At 44.2% G+C, this 25,226-nt stretch overlaps 1 protein-coding gene across 1 annotated transcript in view; it reads left to right on the top strand.

Annotated features, from left to right (window-relative positions):
• The window catches only part of UBE2G1 (ubiquitin conjugating enzyme E2 G1), a 296,237-nt gene that overhangs the window by 168,439 nt on the left and 102,572 nt on the right, over positions 1 to 25,226 (top strand). Inside the window, exon 2 of the mRNA XM_069226696.1 lies at positions 21,845 to 21,947. Coding sequence (XP_069082797.1) covers positions 21,845 to 21,947 — 103 coding nt within the window. The remainder of the gene's footprint in view (positions 1 to 21,844; positions 21,948 to 25,226) is intronic.

Here is a 25,226-nt window from a genome sequence, read left to right as displayed (position 1 = left end):
TTATTGGGGTGAGCAATCTAAATAAACGTAAGGTCACGCTGCACTACTGACTCGTTCCAGTAAAAAAAAAAAAAAAAAGTGTGCACACATTTGAACATTTTCACAATATGAGGTTACGTAGAATGATCATAGAATGCTCTCTGGCTAGATGCACATGTTCAGAACAAAATGCAAGTAGGGAATAAAAACGTTTTGCTAAGTTACTGTGAAATGTTAGGTACTATTTCATTGAAGCAACTTTTTATAAACTGTGTTGATGCCTCCTAGTATTTCCAACAAAAAATTCGTAATGGAAAATCAGTGTTACCCTTTTCAACAAGAATATGGGAAAAATTTAAATAAACAAGCACTATCTGGTTTTGACATGGCCTTTGTAACACTTTATTGTTGTGGTAGCTGGCAAGCCCTCACCATTGAAACAAACATTGGCAAAAAGCAAAAAAATAACAATTGGTCTCAAAAAGCCCACTTTGCCATAGTAGTTCCTCGCACTGAACAAAACTACTTTGTTTGCCAATATGCTCCTTGTGGAAGAATGGCCAGCCAATAGATGGATAGAGAGAGAAATGGAATTAAAATAAAAACAAACTGCCTTGGTTAACTAATTGGGGGGGGCACCGTATTATTACTATTTTTTTTTAAACGTCACAAAAGTGCACTCATGGTATAGGTCTTTGCATTAGAGGCATTTATGAATTCATAAGGATTTACAGAAATAGACCAGGACATCGTACACCTAGAACATATTTGTGAACTGTATTTTAGCATGAGCAAATATGGATGTGTTGATGTGCTCACACGAAAATCTATTGAGTGTTTACAAGTTCACTTTCCCTCCAAACACTTTTTTTCCAACCCTGGAAGAACTTCTACTTCTGCCCTTGTCGAGAGTACATGCCTAACCTTTCTTAGTATGGGAACAAATTAGAGAAGTGCTAGTGAAAATCCTTAAAACACACATTTTAGTAGGTTTGCAAAGAACTCAGACATAACAGTCCTGAAAGTATTGCTCATTGCTTCCTCCAGCCCCAGTATGTAGATCTGTGGAAAGGTGACAAAATAAGGAAATTGCTATAGTAAGGCTTGAAATTACTAGTATTCAAGCCCTACCATAGTATTAACCCTTGCATAGTCAGAGGAGGCTATTATCAGAACTCTTACATAATTAGATTGCTGCCATAATTTGTAGTTGAACTACATGGCACCAAAGGGACGGGTAGAGTTTTTTGTTGTTGTTTTTTTTTTTTGTTTTTTTTTTTTTTTACAAGACAAGTAGATTTATGAAGCAGCTTTTCCCAAGGACAAGTAGATTCTTTTAAATTCCATACCCCTAAGACGTGATGTGAATGTCGGATACCTGTAGTGTTCTGGACATTGTCTTGTGTAGTCCCCCTACCCATTGTAAGCAATGTTTGTAGGTAGTCAAGGGGCACCATACAACATTAAATTTGTGTACTCAGTCACGAACAATGGCAGTTTTTCCATGGCGTAAAGAAATAAAACCTTCCCCCGCCACATATTCAAGGGGAGGGTAGCAGCTGTTTCCACATCTGAGCTACACACAGTTATGCCGCTAATAACAAGCGGCCCTGTGGGGTCATCGAGGGGAAGAATCTATCCTCCCCTGGATACCCTAGGAGTATCACAAGTGGATCTAGCGGCAGCAAGACATTGTGCATTGGATCTCAACCCAGAATGTGTGGATCAGTGGGCAAGACCACCAAGTATGTAGAAATGTGCCTCATTCACCACTCTTTCCAGCACAAATCAGGACCCCCCGAACATCTTTGCTAGTATGACTGGCGTGAGGTACCAATGAGTTAGTATTTTGTAGGTGTTCTTTGCAACAAATACATATCAAGGAATAAACTCTCTGACATATGACTCCCCATGTCATCAGAAATCTTGGTGTCCAATCCCCTCTTCCATTCCAGTATATGAGCATGTCTTTTGGGGGGGGGGATCAAGTTTAGAAGGCATAGGTACAACCACAATATGCCTCTACATGGGGTGTTCTTGAGGTAGACAGACTCGATAGAGAGTGTTGCCATGCTGGAGGGCTTGGCGGGCTAATCACTCTGAGGGCCTGCCTGCCCAGTGAAATGTCTGACTCAACCTGTAAGTGTCCTGTCTAGTCAATGCAAATTTAGTGACCAAATCCCCCCGCAATTGTAAGTCACCATCATGGCAAGTCTTGGAGAACAGCCCCTTACCCAACTAAAGGAGCCAGGATTGACCCTGCATGGGGAAAAGTCAGGGTTGTGCATCAAGGGGGTAAGCTGCACGGGATAAGTCTGAAAAGCCCCGTGCTGTTGCACCTCCCTCCAATGAGCTAACAATGTAGACGTCAAAGGCAGTAGCTGGAGAGCTCAGGTGCAAGCCGACATTGGAAGCCATAAAATCACCAGCAGATGAGGGCAGTGGGTGGACTTGCTCCACCTGAAGCTATGGTTTACCGTCAGGGTCATAGTTCCAGTCAAGAGAGGGGTGGAGTTGCGCAGCTAAAATGTATGTTGAGACATATGGGAAACCCAGACTGCCTTCCGATACAGGTCTGCCCAGGGATCCTGCAGCTAATTTTGGGGACTTGCCTCCCCACATGAAGTCAAGCCTTTTAGCACAAATTTGCTTGCAAGCCGCTTGAGGGATGATTAGAGGGAGGGTCTGCAGGACACAGTGGAGACTGGGCATAAAGTTAATTTTCAGGCCGTTAAGCCTGTTCAGTCAAGAGATCCCCAACTTGCCCCATCGGTGAAGGCCCTTGAAAAGAGATGTGAGGAGAGGGGGGTATATTACTGATGTATATGTCTCTTGTACGGGGTGTGAGTCAAATCCCCAGGTAGGTAATGGCGGATGTTTGCCACTGAAAACTGCTTCTCTGGAAGGGAACTTTGGTCTGCCATTCCCATGCCCGCAGTTTGAAATGTTGATCTTGAAACTCAATGCTTTGGAGAAGCAATCCCACTCTTTCATCGGCGCCAGGATAGTGGTGTGGGGGTTGGTGATGAAACCAAAGATGTAATCAGCAAAAAGAGCCAACTTATCTTCTCTGCCATTGACCATCCCGCCACTTATTTCAAGATTGGATTGAACCTTAGCCAATAACGGCTCCATCATGGGCAAAGATCAGTGGGGACAAGAGGCATTTCTGCTTTGTCCCTCATATAAGCCTGAACGTTTGGAGAAAAGGTGGTGTTGATTTTGAGTTTGACAGTAGGCTTCTGGAAACTGGCGTGAATGAAAACTTTAGCTGGATCCTAAGTAGATTTTATCCAGAACCTTAGAGGTAACCCCAGTCAACCATGTCAACTGTCTTCTCGGCATTGAGAGAGAGAGAGGAGGGCCATTAGTTATTGCTGCTTTTTCAGCCACCTCCATAAGAGCCACTGCCAATTGTGTTATCATTTGCCTTCCGGTAGCAGAAGAAGCCTGATTGGGTCACACGATAAGGGAAGGCCAGAAGCAGTGGAAGCTGGCGCACGAGGATGGAGGCAAGTCTCATGTCACAATATAGAAATGCCATGGGACTATCGGAGGAGCATTGTGTGGCAAGGTTGCCCGGCTTTAGGAGGCAAGTAATATGAGATTCCAGCATGGTATCAGTAACTACTCCGGAGAACAAAAAATAATTGAATACCTTCTCCAGGTGCTCAAAAAAGAGAGAGGAATAAGCTTTTATAAATTGTGGCCGAGTACCCGGCAGGGCAGGGTGTCTTGCTTGATGGGAGATTACTGAACGCTGTCCAGACCTCACCTCGAGAAGGTAGAACTCCTCTGTTCTGTCCAGGAGCGTGACGGTGGGATGTACGTATGTGGCAGTCATCCTGATGCTGGGCATTAAGTTGTTGGGCCTGGTAGAGGGTGGAATCGTATCGTTGGAGGACTCCACGTATAACATCTGTCTCCCGTTGGAGATTGCTCTCATGTGCTGTCTCCCCGATGTGATTACGTGTGGAGCATCCGCATAGTTTGTGTGTCAGCATCCTGTCTAACCTATGCATTTTTTTAAATGTGCCAAATGATTTTAGGAATAGTGGTTATTTATACAACTCTGAATTTGGGATTACCCAGCCTATCAGGATTCAAAGGGTGTTTGCAAAATGTGTTATTTTTCGCAGACTGGCATTCACCCATCTCTTGTGGTTAGGCCGATCATCCACAGCAGGAATGGGTCAAAACGGTGGACTCTGTGAAATCATTGTGGTGTAAATGAGGTCTTCGCATGGTTAGTTTTGGGCCATTTCTATTGCTGCTTGGTGCCAGAGAGAAGGGCATGATATTAACCCCTTACCTGCTGAGGCTTTTCCACCCTATTGTGGAGACTTTTTTTTGGCTATGTTGGAGTGCTTGGCGCTTACTCCTCCAAATATTGTTTTTTCCACATAAGGTATCCACACTAAATTGGTGTCTTTTTTTTCCAGCATCATGAGTATTCTATGGTTACTCACGGTTTGTGGCTACCCTTGGAGATAGATATATATATATATTTTTTTTAAATTACAAAAAGGCAGAGTGTTGCAGAAAAAAGCATATTTTTTCCTTAAAATAGCATCAATGAAAAGTTTGTTGTGCTTGAACTACCTTGTTCCCAGCTGCCAGTAACCAGCACAGCTGTTTCAAAAACCATTTTTTAACCACTGTTTCTGCATTTTTCTAAGAGGTAGTCCATTTTTAGGTTGAAACTAGGCAGCGCAAGCGCGGTGTCTTGACATATTGTAATCTACATCTGTGGGTTTTAACCACTACCATTTCACTCACATCACATTCATTCGTTCCTTGGCCTGCCTTTTCAAAATTGCCTTGATTTTGTAGATAGATGCTTTGTTTGTCCCTCCTTGAGGCTGCTTTGTTACCGCCTTGGAGACTAACCCTGTTACATGGATTATTGCCCGATTGGCCATGTACCTTAGTGTAGCGCGTTACTTTTTTCTTTTGCCTCGCTGCTTTGTGCTGCTTGGCAGTATGTTGTTTCTTCCTCATTCCTTGTTTTGGGCATGAATGGGTTTCTTTGTGGTGTCTGGGGACAAAAACTGCAAGCTGGGGGGAGGATATTTTAATGTATTTACGTTTTTTTTTTTTTTTTTTTTTAAAAGGTTCTTAAAGCACAATCTTGTTTGGAGGAGTGCTGAGTTACAAAAGCAATATTCTGTTAAGTCCCACAGCTCCCTATGATTTCTTACCCAGAAGCCCTTGCAAACCTCCAATTTTGCTAAAAACACACATTTCCCTCATATTTCTGTGATGGAAAGTTCTGCAATCTGTGAGGGGCCACACATTTCCTACCTACTCAGTGTCCCACAATGTCTCTAGATAGAAATGGCATCCCTCTTGTGTTGCTGGGCCTTATTCCCGCAGCAGGAATGGAGCAAACCAGGATCAATCTGAGTCAGCTCATAAGCACTCCCATCGACCCTGGTTTGTTTGGTTCCTGTTGTGGGCACTTGGCCCAGCCACACAAGTGGGGTGGTGTTTTTATTGGAAGAAGTGCAGGAACACTGGGTGCTAGGAATTTTGTGGGTCCCGGCCAATTCTGGATGTTTTAGTCACGGAATTGCATGGCAAATGCATGATTATAGGCATAGTTTAAGGTTGGCAGTGCACTGTGGTTAAGGAAGGTTTAAGAGATGCACATAAGGCACACCACCCTGGATTTCCCCGGTAGTCTATTTTAAAAAAATGCTTCTGTTTGATTGGTTTTCATAGGTGGCGGCCAAACCCAGGCCCAAATACTATAGTTACCCCTTTTGCTGATTTCTCCGCTTTGCTTTTTTGGATCCTTTAGTGTTGTGGGTGTTAGGTAGCTAGAGAAGTAGCAGGTTCATTGGGCCAGGAGGGGTACACTGGTTGATGGAAAATTTTGTAGATCCCTTTTGGATTCCAGAAGTTTGTCACAGAAATGCAATGAAAATGCACAATTTCAGGCAAAGTTTGAGGTTTGCAGAGTATTGTGGGTAAGAAAACCTCACGAGATCCATGTGAGGAACACTACCGCCAACTCGCTTGGTTTCTAGTTTTCAGAATTGTCTAGGTTTAAGTTTTGCTGGGTGGCAGCCGACCTGAGCTTGAAAAGTCTAACTATTAAGCATGGGAAGTGGGACTATATATAGGGATTTATCTGTTCTCTGCCGTCCCATGTGTAAAAACAACTCCCCAAGAAAATCTAAATTTCCTCTGCCTTGCCATAGAGAATGGGGACTCTTCAGTCCCAGGGTAGACTGAGGTTTTAAGAATGTGGGTGGAGCACTACCCCGTTGACATGGTGAAGGCAGGTGAGGGTGTTGGATAAATGACCCTGGTGTCTGGAGGACTTTCTGCCCCGACCCCACACCCTTCTTACCACCCTCACCCCCAATCTCTCCCAGGCACACTGGAGTTAAACACCTAGGTTCGCCGAACTCCTGAAAGTTCCTCCCACCCCTGGAAGATGTCTTGGGTATCAGATATGGTGGAGGATCGGCCTGATGATTCATCTGCCCTCCAGAGGTGCGGAAAGACTGTTAAGGTGATTGTTGGGGGTGGAGGCTCTGTCTGGTGCCTGGTTGAGCTGCCTACCCTTTTGTTTTATAAAGCAAGGAAAAAAAACTCCCTGGTTTTCTAAAGGGCATTCTGCTTACCCACGGACGTAGATTGAAGATAAAAGCCTGATAGTTAGACAGGAGCTCCACATCCCTTAGTTCATTTTTATAAACACATCCCTGGTGTCTAGTGTGCTTTAGGACTAGGCCATTGCCGTGGGGGCCAGCTCTCCTCAGTAAGTAATCCTTGGTGTCTAGTAGGTAGCTCCATTCTTGGGGATCACCCTCCTATGGCAATCCCCCAAACTGATATCCACTAGGGCAAAGATAACTTTGCAAAGGGGAGATTATTGGTGCTTGAGGGACTGTGATATGTCCCAGAGCACAAGTGCAATTAAGTGACTTGAACTGATCGGCTGATTTCAGTTTCAGTGAAATTAGATCAGTGCACTGTGTGCAGATGGTCTTTAGGGGAAAAAAAAACGTAGGGCTACTAGAGAAGCTCTTCCCCAGCATCTCGAACTCTAAAAATCCAAAAAAGAAACCCTCTGATGCAAGGGTTCTTAGTCTGGTGGACTTGCAGGCCCGAGTGTGCAACTTAGGGTGTTTACCGCCTATCTGCCCATCTCAGGGAATAATCCACCAGACAATTAGGGGACAAAAGTGAGAAACAGAATGGAGTGGCGGCATTAGGCTTCTCACACATTGAGGAGTCCATTGGGGATGTTGGGCATTCAGTCGTTGTGTTTGCCTAATGCTAGTAGGGGCTGGTCCCCAACATATTTTTTTTATCTATTTCTTTTGTCTAGTGGCTTTCTGTTCCGAGGTAGGGAGCTCTTACCTCACAGCTTGAGGTTACTCTAAAATAGGAAAATCCTTCTGATGTTATCACCAGAAGAATTAACATTGGTATGATGATGAAACCTACTCATCCTCTGCACCAGTGAGGTGGTGCAGATGATGTGAATGTTTCATCCACCAGAATAGTGTGTTTAAGAACAGTCTTTTAAATACAACTGATCATACACGTGACCAATGTCATTTTTGTAGATAGCTACAATATTTTAAAATCAAAGTAAAGGCACTTATGATGAAAGTTATGTCAAGAGCTGTAATGTCAGTTGGGTGCGGTACCCATGTCCAGTCATCTAGTCTTAGATTTTGTTCTGTGTTCTCTTTAGAGATGTTCGGAAAAGTAGAGGACTTCTTGTAACCACATTGTTAATCGATGTCATGGTCTTTTGCTCTGTTGTATCTCCATTTAATCAAATGGTTCTTAAGGAATGAAGCTTCTGAGTGGGTCTCACAAGATTGAAACTCCCAGGCACAGTATACCTTTCCATTGTGCGCCCAATTTAACAACTATGTGTTTGTAATTTTGCATGCCTGCTGAGTACTTGACCAGACAGTGAAATTCCTTTTATCATTAACTTCAATCTCCATATTCAGCTCATGGCACAAATAGTTTAGTGGCAGTTGGTTATTGTGGGATACAGGTCTTGTTACCTGCATCATAGGTTGTTGAGTCTGTCTATTGGAGATCTCTGGTATGACATTGCATTGTTTAATGTCTTCGACCTCCTCATTCCCCATGAGTTTGAGAGGTTGGATTGGGGAGTGCTTTGAGTAGATGAAATGGGATGTGCAAGGCTGTGGGCCCTGCACCATATGTCAATGTAGCCCCATGTCATATCAAACCTGACAGGCCTGTAGAAGACTTTCTGAAATTGTCCCCTTGTTTGTGCGTACTCCCCACTTCACTCTCAGCACAAAAACTTTTGTAGCCAGATTGTCGTGTCTGGCATCAGTTAACAAAATCTTTATTGAAGCAAGAAAGGCTATTTCTCCGCCACTTTATACAGGTCAGCCACACCTTCACTGTACTAATACTAATGATTGTGCTTCAGGACATGAACAGTGGTCCAAGTGAACAAAAGATATATAGATATATATTTAGATATACAGATACACACGCATACGGGTAGTGAGTTTACCTTTTCACTTCTGTGATGGTCTGTGCACGAGCAAGGTGTGTGAGACAAGCAAAAGTTTGGAAGCACTAATTTGTATTTGTATTTTTAATACTTCTAAAGTGCGTTAAGACAGTAGGTATCGAAGCGCTCAGCGGAAAGCAGACACAATCCAGGTTGAAACTACTGTGAAAGCAGCCAAGTGTTAAGTTGTTTACGAAACAATAAGGCTGGTAAAGAGTTCCATAGCTTAGCAGCCGTCATCGAAAAAGCCTGATCACCCCATTTTACTTTTTTGCACCGCTGTACTCTTGCCAGCTTCAGGTCCTCAGACCATAAAGGGCGACAAGGGGAGTGCCATTTAAGAACATCCTGCAGATATCCTGAGATTGGAGGGCTTCATGGGTCAAGAACAAAGCTTTGAAGGAGATACGCTTCCTAACAGGCAACCAATGCAGCTCTCTCAGGCCCTCCTTGCTGGACGCAAACTTAAGAAGCCCGAGCACCAAATGGGCAGCCGCATTCTGAATGAGCTGACGCTTGTTCAAGAAAGACAAATTCACCTTTAAATATAAAGCATTGTAATGGTCTAATCTGGATATAAGTGCCAGGACCATTGTCACTGTCAGTTCTAGCGATATGAAAGGCAAAACCTTTTTTAAGATTTTGACCACCCAGAAACGTGAACTTGTAACCCTGTTGACCTGCATGTCAAAGGCCAATGCGCAGTTGCATTTGATCCCGAGATTCTTAGCTGCTGTAACAGGAGTGGGTAAAGTCCCACAGGACTTGGGCCACCAGCGGAGGATCCAGATAGAGGTATTTGCCCCAAAAATAAGAATCTCCATTTTAACCCCATTCATTTTTAGCTTGTTCTGACCCATCCAATTACTAACTTCCATTATGCAGGTTTGGAACCTCTCTGCCACTAATCCAGAGTTGTCTCTAATGGAAACAATAATCTGGGTATTGTCAGCATACAAAGACATCTGCAAGCCAAAACAGCGAACCAATTTAGCCAGGGGGGGGCCACATAACAGATTAAAGAAGGTTGGGCTGAGGGATGACCCCCTGGGGAACTCTACAGGGGAGCTGAATCTGTGTTTATCTAATGTTTCTGCAACTGACTGATTGTTCTACCATGAAGAAATGTCTTCAGAATCCTAAGAGCAATATCCCTCAGTCCTGCTTGATGCAGTTGCTGTACCAATAACTGGGACGGGATGGTATCAAAATCCGCTGATAAATCCCTTAATACTAGACTAGCAGTACCCCTTCCGTTACCTGCCTCCGAATGTTATCCATAGTGGCAGTAAGTGTGGATTCTGTGCTATGGTTTTTTGCTGAACTCATGTTGGGAGGGGTCCAAACAGCCATGCATGAGCAGAAAGCTGCACTAGCTCTTGATTGATGCGTTTCTCAAGCACCTTGGCTAGCGTAGGCAAGAGGGAAATGGGACATAGATTTTTGAGGTCACAATGATCCCTTTCCCCCTCGCGGTTTCTTTTTTAAGGGTATTACGATTGCCTCTTTCCAGGTAGGAGGAAACACCCTTCATTCCAACACATCAGTATTCACCATTTCCAATGCCTCTGCAATGGGTTATATCGCCATATGCAACACCCTGTGCGAACATGGATCGCCCGCTGAGCCCGAATTAATCCAGATTTAAAAGAACTTGATCTTACCGGCAGTCAGAGGTGCAAACTTTGCCATAGTCGGCCCCCTATCTGTCCCAACTTCAAGCTCTGCAGATTCTCTGAGTAGGGCTGAAAAAACTAAACTAATCTTAAGTCTGAAGAACCTGTGCATTCGTAATCTCCTGGGATAGGGGGAGCTACTAAGGAGTGTACTACATCAAACAATTCTTTAGGGACATATCCTGCTCTCCTAATCTGTGTATAAAAGCTTATTTTAGCATCCTTGATGGCCAATTTATATCTTACCCATGCTTCCCTAAGCTTCGCTTTCTCTACCGGTCCAGGATCCAGTTTCTATTTCCGTTTCTGCTCCCTGCATAATCTTTGGAGCTCCTTGAGCTCTTCTGTATACCACGGAGCAGAGACTCTCGTGTTGGCGCTAATTCTCACTTCCCCCAACGGGGCCACTTCAACCTCTTCCCTTTCCCACTAGTCAAATTTGTCCACCAGTGGTCCATGGTCCAATTGCGCCTGCCTCCCTCCCCCCCAAAAAACCTACCCCTATGTTTATCAAGGACTAGTAAAGGGTCCTCCCTCTCAAATCTGCCCCAATTCCTACTTTGCATGGAGGTGTTCTGCATAGGTTCCCCCCTACACACACACACACACACACACACACACACACACACACACACACTCACTCACTCACTCACTCTCAAAGGGGATAAGGCTGTGATCAGTCCAGTCTAACTGGAGGCATCCAACAAAGGTAATGAGTTCTTGTTTAGAGAAGATCTCATCAAGTACATGCCCACAGTGTGAGTACTGGATTTAACCCCTTGGCTCCAGCCAAAACAAGACATGAAGTCCAGGAAGGTGCAAGTGTCACTATCCCTGTCCTCCTCCAAGTTAAAGCTAAAGTCCCATACATTTAAGCATCAGTCACAGCTGTCAGAGGTTAAATAATTTGATGCCAAGTCTCCAAAAATGTATTTTTTGGTCCTGGTGGATGATGAACCAGGATGTCTTTCAACCATGACACATTACCTTGCCTGACCTTGAAGTAGGCTCCTTCACAAATCTCTGTACTTATATTCGGAGGGTCTAAGCTACAGTTTGTCATTTTTAAACAACACCGCCACTCTGGCCTTCAAAGAGGAAATCATTGCATTTCCAAGCACAAGCCTCTATCTCCAGCCTGCTTCAGGAGGTAGAGAAACCATCCCGCCTCCCGCACAGCATACCTTAGGTGCATGGCTCCACAGCTGTTCCCTAGAATAGTGTAGGTGGATGTCTCCTCCATTGAAACTGGCAGCCTCTCTGGCCCATGGTCCCAGACGGGTGCAGATGGGCTTGCCTTAGGTGTGCCTTTGGTGCACCAGCAGTGCGCCCGCTGCGCCTATCCACGGCCTGCCCCATTTAAATTCAGGTTGCCAGCACACAAGGGCCCAGAAAGACTGGTCAGTCACCTCCCTCAATAGAATGGCACACCAAATGTGGCTGACCAACTATCCCCTATCAGGTCCTTCTCCCCCCGCAGCGCGATCAAACAGAGCACAGTAGTGTTCCAGTGTCCCACTCTCAACAGATGTTAAAAGCTCATGTGGCCCAGTGAAGTTAAACACAATCCATAGCCTATAATCACAAATGCTCTGAGCAAAAATCAACCAGACCTAGGCTTTAGGACTGAGGAAGAAACGTCTGATCGCTTGCACCTCCGAAGTCGGTTAACAACCCTGCAAGCTGAGAACCTGCTGGAGTTCAGTTGAACTGCTAAAGCTCAGCTCCTGTGAGGACATACTGCCTGAAAATAACCTTTCTGCTAGATATCCGTGTTACTGCAAGGTCCAACTTAAGATCTCATTGTAAAGAAAATAGTTTCATTGCTCCCTTCATGTTTCCCCAGTGACGTAGCTTAGTCAGTGAGATTCAGGATGCGTGAATTTCAAATTTCCCAACCTGAAGAAAAAAAAAAAAAAAAAGTGGGCTGCATGGTGGAAGGTGAGATGATCAATGTTGGGAATTAACTGTTTCCATTAGAAACCGGCCTGGTACTGATTTGCCTTAGGTGGTCAGGCAGTTCTCCCTGTGAACTAATGACTACGTTCACCTGCAGCACAGCAGCCTGTAGTCCTTTTTCTTGGATCACTTATTTGAAATGTATTTTGAATGCACTCTTCTTCGTCTTTGCTACGTGAAGCATTGATGGTACAGTTGCTAAATCAGTGCATGTAGGCAGGGCTTCATGTTTCCATCTTCGTCTTTGATCGATGACCGATAATTTTATCAAGTACTGAAGGCCCCATGTTATAAGCCCAAATTGCAAATAGAGGTGGACGCACCAGCAAATTAATAGTATGTAACGAACCAAGGGGAGCCTTGGTTTGAAAAGTGCTTGCACAAGCCAGTTCATGAAACTGTTTGGCATGTATATTGTGCAACAATCATAATGTATTAAAACGGTAGTCTCTTCTAATTTCAAAAAAGTATATTTCTTTAACCCTTTTCACCTTAGTACATCAGATTATATCACTGCACAGACAGACATTCTATACAAGTGATAGCTTTTAAACATGAACTTGGAAACATTTATGGCTTGCCACTCCAATGCCATTAGTGAACTAAACTGCAAGGGTGTAGTCCTGTAAACCCTTAATGTGGTTTTGATTCTTATCATAGATTGAGCCACATTATAGTCTGTCAAATCCAACATAATCGGTGCTTGCACATCGCATATCCTGAACTAGATCATTTAAAAGTGCTCTTGTATGTGATTAAGAAAATGGTGGCTCTGTATAAAATATTTGCCAAGGATGAGTCAGTTTGGACAAGCAGGGAAGGCGGTAGTGATTCCAGGTTATCTGGTTTCATATTTTGAAATTCCACCACCAGATATATTTGTTTCTCACATTGACGTAAACAAAAGGTTCACAGTTTGTCGTTTATGCTTGACATAAAAACCCACACAAACATCGAAGACCCTAGTATGCCGTCCAGGCCCAACTAAAAAGCCCAGAATGCATTTATTAGGGTAGTATCACACCCCAAACACTTTCCTTCAGCTATCCCTTTGGGTTTCCCTTGCCAGTAGGTCCGGGTTTAAAAGAATGTTGGTTAGCAATGTAAAGCATTGCAAGTAAATAGCATGCGAATTAATGTGTATTTGTGCAGAAGCAAAGAACTGTAGAATAATATTGACGTAGGCTTAAAGGAAGGGTGTGTACAGTCAAGCATCTATAAATCCATGTAGGTTAACGACTGCCCTCCTCACCTGTGCTCCTGCCAGAGGGGAACAACCTACATTATCTTGTCTAAGAAACTTTAACCCTTTTGCTACTAGCTTTTTTGGTAGAAATAGGAAAAAAGTGCTCTAAGTGTCTGTTTTTTCTTAAAAATGCCATCTGCAAACGGTTTGAAGTGCCAGCTTTCAGGAACATGCAGAGTTGAATCAAAACACCTACAATATTAACACAGTTTTGGTATTTTTCAAAGAGGAAACCCATTTCTAATTTTTATGCTTTCAAACTACTTCTAGTAAGTTTGTGGTGGAAACCAGTGTGAAACCCATGGTTGATTTAAGAAAAGCTATACATTTGTGGAAACTAGACAAAACTCTTTAATTCAGCAAGGGGTCATGTGTAGATCCCTTAAGGTGTTCCCAAAGAGACTAATTGATGAAATATTGAAAACAAGTAGATACAAAACAGTCATTTGTGACAGTGTGCAACTCTTTGTCACAATGGCCGATTTAGAAAAGCATTGTACCATTATGTTTGATAGAGCCTTTTGCTTGTGGGGATGGATATATAGGGTTTGTAGGTTCCCCAAGAACCTACCCATAGCCAACAACTGAGCTACCCAGAGCCAACAACTGAGCTGAATCGGTTTTTCATTGTGTACAAACTATAGACTAATTCATGTGGTGAAATATGTAAATTGAAAAATAGGTATCAATGTAACCTATGTATTTCTGAAATGTACACAAGATATGGAGTTTAGGAGGAGTGGTTATTTGTAGATCTCTCTGTACGAGCATATGATTTAGAGGTTATTTTTCAAAATGTCTTCTTACACACCGGCATACATTTGGAAGGCAAAAAAGCAGCGAACTCCAATTGGTAATAATAATTCTCTTCCAGGGGATCCTCATCAATAGTCATAAACATTGAATATTCCCGCCCTTGTGCGGGGACCCCGGAGCATATATAAAAATACACACATATTATACATGTGTAAAACAGCAATGCAGGCTATAAATTATAAACAGGCTAAAATGCTTTATTTCTATGAAGTTTTTTTTATTTTTTATATATTATAAAATTACAATAGAGAATAAATATCTACCCAAGCCCCCAAAACTGGGCTTAGTGTAAGCAGCAGTAAACACTAGAGAAAAAGAGAAAAAAACTACATTGAAAAACAATGGAGCATTCTTAGCCAATAGGCTGCATGCAGGTTAACACAGGAGAACCATAAAAACTTTGGCACCGTGCCTTTAAGACCCTGAGCACCTCCAGTATCCCACCATGCCTCAGGGGTGAAGGAAAGGTGACAGTTGGTTCACAGTTAGGTCAGTTCTTTTTTCCGGCTTCTTCTGAGAGGATCCTGGAGCATTGAGCTCTCAGTTTTTCTGAGTTTTTTCTCAGAAAAATACTTTAAAAAGCGTTTTTTCCTGTTTCATTCGACAGATAACATCTTTGTCTGTGTTTGGCAGTTTTTTCCTGACAGAAAAATGCCTTCACTTTTTGTCAAATGCCCTTCTTGTGTGAAGAAGAAGGCCCAGTCAGACCCACACTCTTTGTATTGTGTGCCTGCCTCAGAGTCACTGCCCTGACACTTGCAAGCACTGCAAGAATATGTCAAAGAGGACTCTGAAGGACAGAGAGAAGATCAGGCTACATGGGCTTCATGAGAGGCAGAAAACATCGTCCTCTTCACTTCCCAGGCAACCAGCAGGCCATTCTCAGGAGAGAATGGCTAGGTCGACGTCAGCAGGTAGGAAAGTACCTGTTTGTTCCCCGTCGACGTCGTCGCTGCCACCGTCTCACCGGCATAGATCGCCGTCGACGGCGACCCACCCGACGTCGAAGGAGACGGCGTCAAGGGAACACCATCGTAGGGGCAGATCTCCGTCGACGGCAGCCCGCCGATCGACGTCGAGCCAGTGCCGGCGTGCCCGGTCGCCACCAAAGGCCGTTCGCCCCCCGACGTCAAGAGACGCGACGTCGAAATCGCCACAATGGCATGAGACATCCGCCGTCGACCTCCCACCGCTCCACGTCGAGGCACACAACGGCGAGTAGGTCGAGGTCCAAAGATCGCCGTTCGACGTCGAGACACTCTACGTCGAGACACTCTACGTCGAGGCAAGAGCAACCGATGGGGCGCCCTTCGACGTCGACACAGGTTTTACCTGTCCCGCAGGGAGTAGAACATCGCCCTCCGCCAGCAGACAAGGCCGCACCATCTCCCGTGGTCTCCATACCGAGCGACTCATCTCGTTCAAGAGCGGCATCATCTGGGCATGTTTCGCCCATCAACCTATCTCCAAGATGGCTAGAGAGCCTTAACAGACCATCGGCCTCCCCGGATTCGCAGTATTCGCGAATGTACTCGCCTACTGCCTCCCTTCCAAGAACGCCATCACCGACAGCAAGGGCAGGACAGGCTCGTTCTGTTCCTCGTCAACCGACCGCGAGGCCTGGGCGCTCTGCTACAGCGTCTCGCAGCAGGTCTCGTTCTCAACGGCGATCCAGGTCTCGTTCACGAAGAAGATCACCCTCTTGGTCGTCGTCCGGATCATCTGTCGGGAGTTACTCCCCCACCCTTACAGATTCTCCACCTGCTAGGGTCTCACCGGTGGATGACATTACCACGTTTTATGAGGTGCTGTTAAGGGGAGCGCAGAAATTAAACATAGAGGTTCCAGAGCCATCTACCTCCTCGTCAGTCATCTTTGAGACTCTGCAGCATAGATCAGCGTCAAAAAAGCTACTGCCTCTAGTGCCTGGTTTGTTGCAGCCAACCATGGACACTTTCCTGGCCCCAGCTACGCTCAAATCTGCCCCGGCTAGGATTCTGAAAAAATATAAGGCTCCCGAACAGGACCCTTTGTTCCTAAGAGAGGATCCGCCACCGGACTCTGTAATATTGGCCACAGCCCGAAAAACCCACTCGGATAAAGAGAGCAGGCATCTAGACTCTCTGGGGAGAAAGATGTGCGGTACGGCGGCTTCGGCAATGAAAGTCTCCAGTGCTTCTGCACTCCTGGGCAGGTATGACCGTTCTCTGTGGGACTCCCTCAATAGATTCACAGAGAAATTGCCCAGAGAAGACAGACAAGATTTTCAAGAGATCTTGCAGGAGGGATGCCTGGTATCCAACCAGGTTATCAGCGCGGCGGCAGATGGGGCGGTTTTAGCTGCACATGGGTACGCACATGGAATCTGTGCAAGAAGTTCTTCCTGGCTGAGACTGACTGGGTTAAAGCAAGAAGCACAACAGCGCATCCTGAATCTCCCATTCGCCGGGAACTCGCTGTTCGGTACCCATGCAGACGAGGAAATGGACCGCATGAAGACCGAGGTGGACACCATGAGGGCAGTAGGCCTGGAAAGAAAGAAAGATTTCAGGAGAAGGTATAGGCCTTATGACAGGCGCCCTTTACAGCAGAGGGTTCAAACCCCTCACTGGTCCCAGAGGCCACAACAACGGCAGGAACGCCCTCTTTTTCAGCGAAGGAACACAAGGGAGCGAGGGTCAAGTAGACCTCAGCAGTCCACACCGAAAGCGCCGGCCAAACAATGAGATCTCGCTTCCCTCGACACTGTACACCACTCCGGTGGGGGGAAGTATTGCAGGTTATCTTCACGAGTGGCACTCTATCACAAGAGACAAATGGGTGCTGAATATTGTCAAAAATGGCTACTCTCTTCTTTTCAAACAGCCTCCACCACACTTGCCACCAGCCAAATGCAATTCATCTCATCTCAGCCTGCTGCGCAAAGAGGCTCTCGCCCTCTTACAAAAGAATGCCATAGAAAGGGTTGCACCTGCGCACCGAGGAAAGGGGGTTTACTCCCGTTATTTTCTGGTGGCGAAAAAGGGCCGAGAGGGCGTTTTCAGACCAATTCTGGACTTACGGCTGCTGAACAAATACATAAGAAAACAGAAGTTCAGGATGCTAGCGCTTCACCAGATTTTCCCTCAGCTACATCAGGGAGACTGGATGTGCTCCATCGACCTGCTGGATGCATATTTTCACATCCCAATAGCTCCCAAGCATCGGAAATTCTTGCGCTTCCAAGTAGCGTCACAGCACTATCAGTTCAGAGTTCTACCATTTGGCCTGAAATCTGCCCCACGCGTCTTCTCGAAATGTATGGCGGTGGTAGCGGCACATCTTCGAAAACAAAAGATATTCATCTACCCATACCTAGACGACTGGTTACTGAAGGCTTCTTCTCCAGAGCAGGCGAGAAGCCATCGGGACATTGTGCTCGGGGTTTGCGAGTCTCTAGGTCTTCAGGTCAATTGCCAAAAGTCAACCTTGATTCCAACACAAAACCTTCACTACCTGGGAGCTATAATAAACACAGAACTCCAAAGAGTGTATCCTTCGGAGGAACGACTATCCTCAATAGACAGGAAGTGTCAGGACCTGTTGAAAGCCAACGCGCCTACGGCACGTCAGGTGACATCGCTGCTGGGCTCCATGGCATCATGCATTTTCATTGTCCCCAATGCCAGACTGCACATGAGGCCCCTCCAAGAGGCATTGGAGAGCAACTGGAGCCAAAGGACAGGTCGCTGGGAGGACAGAGTGCGACTACCGGCAGCGGCACTTCAGTCATTGAAATGGTGGATGCACACACCTCACCTTTCAGCAGGTGCTCCGTTTCACCAGGTAGTTCCATCCGACACTCTGGTAACGGATGCGTCTCTTCAGGGATGGGGGGCTTCTGGGTCCCCTTCAAGCTCAGGGCCTGTGGTCAGACAAGGAAAAGCAGTACCACATCAATCTGCTGGAACTCAGAGCGGTCCATCTGGCTCTCAAGTCTTTCACACCATTAATTCAGGGGAAAACTCTCCTAATACAAACGGACAATACAACCACGATGTATTATTTGAACAAACCGGGGGGAACGAGATCACTACCCCTATCTCGAGAGTCCCAAACGATATGGCATTGGCTCCTGGCCAGAGGAATGTCACTTACAGCGGTTCACCTGCCAGGGCAACAAAACGTGGAAGCAGATTTCCTGAGCAGACACCTAGAGGACGCACACGATTGGGTCCTACACGGCGAAGTCGTCGAATACATCTTCGCTCAATGGGGTCAACCTCAATTGGATCTCTTCGCAGACGAAGTAAACAAGAAATGCCCAGACTTCGCATCCAGGTTCTATCGTCCGGGATCTCGAGGGAATGCCCTGTTGATCGACTGGTCAGGGATATTTCTCTACTCCTTTCCACCGATTTCCCCTCATACCGGCAGTGATCAACAAACTTTACAGATCCAGAACCAGAATGATTCTCATAGCGCCACAATGGCCCCGTCAATTCTGGTACACCGATCTCCTCAACCTATCGTAAAAACCTCACAGGAGGCTGCCGTGCAGACCGGATCTTCTGAGCAGAATGGAGGGCAGGATTCTACATCCCAACCTACCCTCTCTGAGCTTAACAGCATGGCTCCTGAATTCCTGCAGTATGGGCACCTAGGGCTCTCACAGGAGTGTATGAACATCTTGAAAGAGTCCAAACGACCTTCCACGCGGCGTTCTTACGCTTTTAAGTGGAAGAGATTCTACATATGGCGCTGTCAACAAGGGCACAATCCCATACGGGCTCAGGAGGATGTCATACTGTCCTATTTACTTCATTTGGCAAAGTCCGGTCTGCAGGTATCATCTATTAAGGTACATTTGTCTGCCATTACAGCCTATCGTAAGTCACCCTCTCAGGAATCCTTTACGAAACCTGTAGTCAAGGATTTCTTAGAAGGTTTGAAAAAAGTCTTTCCGCCCATTCGGAGACCTTCTCCTCCATGGGAACTGAACATAGTATTGTCAAAACTTATGGGCCCTCCTTTTGAACCTATACACAAGGCCTCTTTACAGCACCTTACGTGGAAGACGGCTTTTTTGGTGGCCATTACTTCGGCGAGGAGGGTCAGCGAAATTCAGGCTTTGTCTTCCAAAGAACCGTACACGGTTTTTCACGACAATAGAGTGGTTCTGCGAACTCACCCATCTTTCCTTCCGAAAGTGGTGTCAGAATTCCATATCAATCAGACTATATATTTACCGACTTTCTTTCCCAATCCGGAGACTCCGGCAGAGAAAGCATTGCACTCCTTAGACTTGAAAAGAGTGCTGAAATTTTATTTGGATAAAACAAAAGCGATTAGACATTCCAACCGCTTGTTTGTAAATTATGGTCATTTGAGGACAGGAGAGGCAGCATCTAAACAAACTATATCAAGATGGATAGTTTCTTGTATTGTTAATACTTACCAGCTGACTAATAAACAATTACTAGCTAGGCCTACATGGAAGTCTGTACATACGTTTACTAGACATTACTGTTTGGACTCAGATGCAAGAGCGGATGGCCAAGTGGGGCAGGCCTCTCTGAGAAATTTATTTGCATAATACGTATCTATTCCTGCACTTCTATTAGACAGTCCGCAGAGTTTAGGGATGGGCTTGCTAATCTATTCAATGTTTATGACTATTGATGAGGATCCCCTGGAAGAGAAGGATAAGTTACCTGTAAATCCTAGTTCTCTTCCAGGGGTATCCTCATCAAAGTCATAAACAACCCACCCTCCTCCCCGGACTCACGTCTCCTAGAAGTGCAGGACAGATTGTCTTTCGAATCAGTTACACAGATTGTCACCGTAAAAAAGTACTGACCTAACTGTGAACCAACTGTCACCTTTCCTTCACCCCTGAGGCATGGTGGGATACTGGAGGTGCTCAGGGTCTTAAAGGCACGGTGCCAAAGTTTTTATGGTTCTCCTGTGTTAACCTGCATGCAGCCTATTGGCTAAGAATGCTCCATTGTTTTTCAATGTAGTTTTTTTCTCTTTTTCTCTAGTGTTTACTGCTGCTTACTTCCCTAAGCCCAGTTTTGGGGGCTTGGGTAGATATTTATTCTCTATTGTAATTTTATAATATAAAAAAAAAAAAAAACTTCATAGAAATAAAGCATTTTAGCCTGTTTATAATTTATAGCCTGCATTGCTGTTTTACACATGTATAATGTGTGTATTTTTATATATGCTCCGGGGTCCCCGCACAAGGGCGGGAATATTCAATGTTTATGACTTTGATGAGGATACCCCTGGAAGAGAACTAGGATTTACAGGTAAGTAACTTATCCATATCTTACTATTATGTGCTCCTGCATTTCTTCTGATGAAAATGGTACCTCACTTTTGTGGGGGTAGGCCTAGCACCCATGACAGGAAACTGCCCAAAACACAGCATGGATACATCACATTTTTCACTCAAAACTGACCTGTTTTTTCCAAAGTGGGTATCTGTGCATTTTGGGCCCTAGCTCATCTGGCACCTAGAGAAACCTGGCAAACCCAGATATTTCTGAAAAGTAGACTCCCAGGGAAGTTCAGGGTAGTATGCCACGTGTGGATCCCACAAAGTTTTCTTACCCACAATGACCTACAATCGTCAAACTTTGCCTAAAATTGCATGTGTTACTTACAGTTCTGTGACTTAGACATCCTGAATCAGCAGGAATCCACAAAATTCCTACCACCCAAAATTCTCTCATTTCACTTGATACAAATTCTACCTCTCCTGTGTGGTTGGGATGACAACAGTAATTTTGCAAGCCTGTCAACCTGCTGCAGAACGCCTTGGCTGTTCAACCTTCCAAGCCGCCTGATAAACCAAACCTAAAATGGGTTAGCTCACATTAGTCTCTGGTTTCTTATGTTGCATGGACAACAGACAATACTTGTTACAAGGATTAGTGGATTGTCCTCTAGTCCCTCAGCCACACAAAACTGGCCGGATGGTGCTTGTTCGTGGGTGTACCAGCATTGAAAGACAGTGGTTCCTTTTATGTTTTCTTAGCTATTGAATGCTAGCAGTTTTATTGTTTCATCAGAGAAGGTCCCAGGAAAGATGTGAATGAAGTCTTGACATTAAGCATCAACATCCTTTAGTCTCAAAGTTCTCAGATTACTTGTCTGCCCATTGAGTTTAGGCCTAACTGCACCATGTTCATGTTATTTTTAAGTAGTGTGACCAAATGTCACGAAGAGTATGTGTTATGGTAGATCTCTAACTTCCCAATGTGAATAAACAGTATTAGTGGCAGATAGATTTCAGCAGACGTTTACTGCTTCAAATAGGAAACTAACGGCCCTAGGAAAGGAGTGAGGGCTTGGAAGGCTCAGAAGTAACACTTCTGTATTACCATGTAAAGAGTACCACATGAATAGATCTGCTCAGCAGAGAAAGTAGAACACAAAATAGTACATTAAAATCTGTCTGGGACGAACCGAGTGGAAAAACGTAATTGGTAAGCAGGCTAAAGCTGGAGACTTCATTTAATATGTTCAGAATTGCGCATGCATTGTCGTCTGGATTGGTCATTGATCTGATGTGCTTTTGGATGAACAATAAACTGGTTTCTAAAATTCATTTAACATGTTTAACATTTGTTTCTTTCTTGCCTTTCACAGAGCTAAACAAAAATCCAGTCGAAGGATTTTCAGCAGGATTAATCGATGACAATGATCTTTACCGATGGGAAGTTCTTATTATTGGTCCACCAGATACTTTATAGTAAGTATTCGCAACATCTCAATTTAAATTGCATGGGCTTTTCTATGCCAAATTATTGATGTTCCGGAAGATAAGACCAAGAGACTGGATTCATCTTCACATTCAGTCTATTTATGTGCATACCATTCTGTTTGCAAAAAATGTCACCGTTCAAGGCTCTGTATATTTCTTAAATCAAAAACCTGATTGTACTGTTCTAGTCCGTATGTACCACACTGTGTGTTCTAGTATCTTAAGCTTTCTGTACAGTTTCTAGACATAGTTTTTTCGTCCTAAAAAGCTTCTGCAAGGCTTTCACTAGTGATTACATTTTTACTAACATTAGTTTATTTTAAACTGTATTTAGCTGGACTATTTATGTGGGGTGTTCAGAGCTAATTTCCCTCGCGCTCACTTGTGTTATTTCGCCTCATTTTAAAGTTGTCTGCTCTTCCCTCTTGGACTCTACATATTGCACTTTTCATATTGCGCTCATTTGAAAGGCTGAATGGGTTTCTTTTCCTGAGCTTACCTTTCTTTTTATTAGCGGGACTTCCATCTTAAGTGTAGTCAGTCAGTCAAAATTCTTTGTTTCCAAGAAATTAATTCTTACAGAAATATTGCACATTTCCCAATTCATTAACATACACAATTATAAATACATCAAATCAGCAATACAAAGCACTTAATTGAATCAATTCCACCAGCACGTCATCAGCCTTATGACTACATAAACAGTATAACATTTTGAGTTTCTTCTCACTAAAACTCAGTAAAAGTTTAGCAGCCCTCTCTCATATGCCTATTAAAGCATTTGAAAAAATTGACAAATTGAACAGTGGTGAACGGCTCATTTTGCCAACTAAAATATTATGATGTGCAAGGCCAACTGTCACCATCCCAAGGATCCCGTTCAGCCAGCCTCCATAAGAGTACCAGATTTCCTATCTCAAGACCAGTGCCTCCAACAGGGAATCCTTCTAATATGATCAAGATCAGTCTAACTGTAAGGAACGAGTCACTGTTGACCTGAGGCGAGGTCTAAAGCACTAGTGGCAGAGAAGTTTTTCGCAGGAATTGACCAGTAGCTATGGCTACATCGTGGAACCTAAGGCCGCATATCAAATTTAGGTCCATTTCTTGCAACTGTATCCCATATTTTTTTTAAAAACAGGCCGGAGTCACCGTTTTGTGCTCCTAGGAGATCTAGGGCATATGACCACCATTCTGCATAAGAACAGTAACACATTGAGTCCTTGCAGTGGGGACGCGCCGAAGGAAAGCCTTTCTAGCGCCAGCATAGTTTAGTGGAACTCTACCAGTATGGTGAGAATGTGACTAACTATACTAAGACAACATTCAATGACTTAATGAAAAACCCCTTCCCAAAATGTAGTGACTAAATTTGATTTTGGTCCCCTCAAAAATTAAGGCTGCAGTCGCTTTCCTTAAGGCATTCAACAATGTAAAGCAAGTCTAGCTGGAGGTCTGAAAGCAGGAATGAAGATATCTTTGCTCAATATTGGATCTTTGGTTTAAAAAAAACAACCACAAAAAAAGTTTGTGAAGTTTAGAAATGTATGGACCCACAAACTGGGAGCCTTGTTATTTACTGAAACCTGGCTCTGAGATTCTTCTGGCTCGGATATAGTTATGGCTGTTACTACAGGATAGTCTAATAAAGTAGGTGGCAGTCTGGCTATAATTCTTCAGGACATTTTTAAATATTCCATCTCTAAACTGGAGTTGTTGTGCTGCATAGCTATCTATTCTATCTGGAAATTAGCACGTTTTGTGTGTTTTGGGATGTACTAATCTACTTCCCCACCACACCATGCCAGAGACTGATGTTTGCCCAAGTTTTAAGCACCTTACTTGAACCACTTCAACACAAACCCAATCTATTCATTTTAGGTGACCTGAATTCTCACTATTAAAATAGTGCCAATAAAGGCAGATTTGCAGTCATTGAAACGTTTGTTTCACTCAGTTGGTAGGAGACCCTACTCATGGCAAGGCACAGACTGGATATTATGTTTGGAGGAAAAAAAACAAGCCGGCCCTTTAGATGGGTTCTATTCTTCCTGTTTTATGGTCTGATCCGCTAGTTGTTGGTTTTAGTTTAGGCTGCAACTCAAATACAGAAATGCATCCCACCAGGCTCCTGCAGCCTTATTTGACAGTGGTGTAAAATAAGTCAGTCAAGTCTTACAAAGACCCTGATAGGCACTCTGCCTCCTTGTCCCACGACAGTGGAGCAGGCAGCAGCAACATTTTCTAACTGGATTAGGGAGTCTTTGGAAGAACTGGCCCCTTCGTGTGAGGTAAGCAGAGAATAATTCCTTCAGCCCCCTGGCTTTAAAAATCTTCAGAAGAAATATAGCTGACGAGGACAGATTTGGAGGGAAAATACCTCTCAGAAAATAAAGCTATTTATAGGAAAGCTATATGTGGATATAAACAGATAATCTTTCGTGAGAAATCCCATTGCTTCATGCACAGAATCAAAGCTGCTTGTAACCTAATAAAATAACTGTTTGCAGTAGCTAAGGACCTTTGTTATCCTCCAGTGATCTCTTTAACCAGTATATGGCAGGATTTGTTTTTTTGTACCCAACTGGCTGTCATCTTTAAGGATCAGATTGAAAAAAGATTATATGGTGTTTTTCAGGGATAAATCACCCCAAATGTGATTCTACTTTCAGGAAAGAATCCAACTCCCATCAGACTAATATACTCGATGAATTTTCACCTCTTATGACCCACAAATCAGATTTTCTGACATCCAAATCTGGTTCTCCTCTGGAGTGGACTCCATCATATATTCTACTACTCGCACAGACATGATTGCTGTATGCCTCAGTCCCATATTTAATCTAATTTTAAAAACTGCCAGTTCGATGACGTGTGGCTGTCGATACACATGCGTTGCATAAGTACACCATCTAGTGTTGGGCTGGTAGTGTTACAAGTTGTTTTTCTTAGAAGAATGTTTTTGAGTCATCAGATCGAGTCACTCTTCCTCTTGGTGATAGTGCACATGGGCATTGAGTCTTTTGTTAGGTTGTTTTCTCTCAGCTGTCTGGTTCGGATGCGATTCCTCTCGCTCTGGTAGATCTCAGTTCGGTCTCTTTCGAACTTTCCTTCTTTCTTTCCACAACAGTATAGTATTAGATCGCTATTTCCACACTTAAACTAATTGATCTGATTTTCTGCGTCTGGGTCAGTTCTACACTGTCAAGTGCTAGCAAAAAATGCTGGGCTAATGGAACGAACCCAGTTTAGCTTCTGTCCTCGCTG

The sequence above is a fragment of the Pleurodeles waltl genome, chromosome 3_2 (genome assembly GCF_031143425.1).
Source record: "Pleurodeles waltl isolate 20211129_DDA chromosome 3_2, aPleWal1.hap1.20221129, whole genome shotgun sequence".
NCBI classification, from domain to species: Eukaryota; Metazoa; Chordata; class Amphibia; order Caudata; family Salamandridae; genus Pleurodeles; species Pleurodeles waltl.
This window is presented reverse-complemented; position numbering and strand designations above follow the sequence as displayed.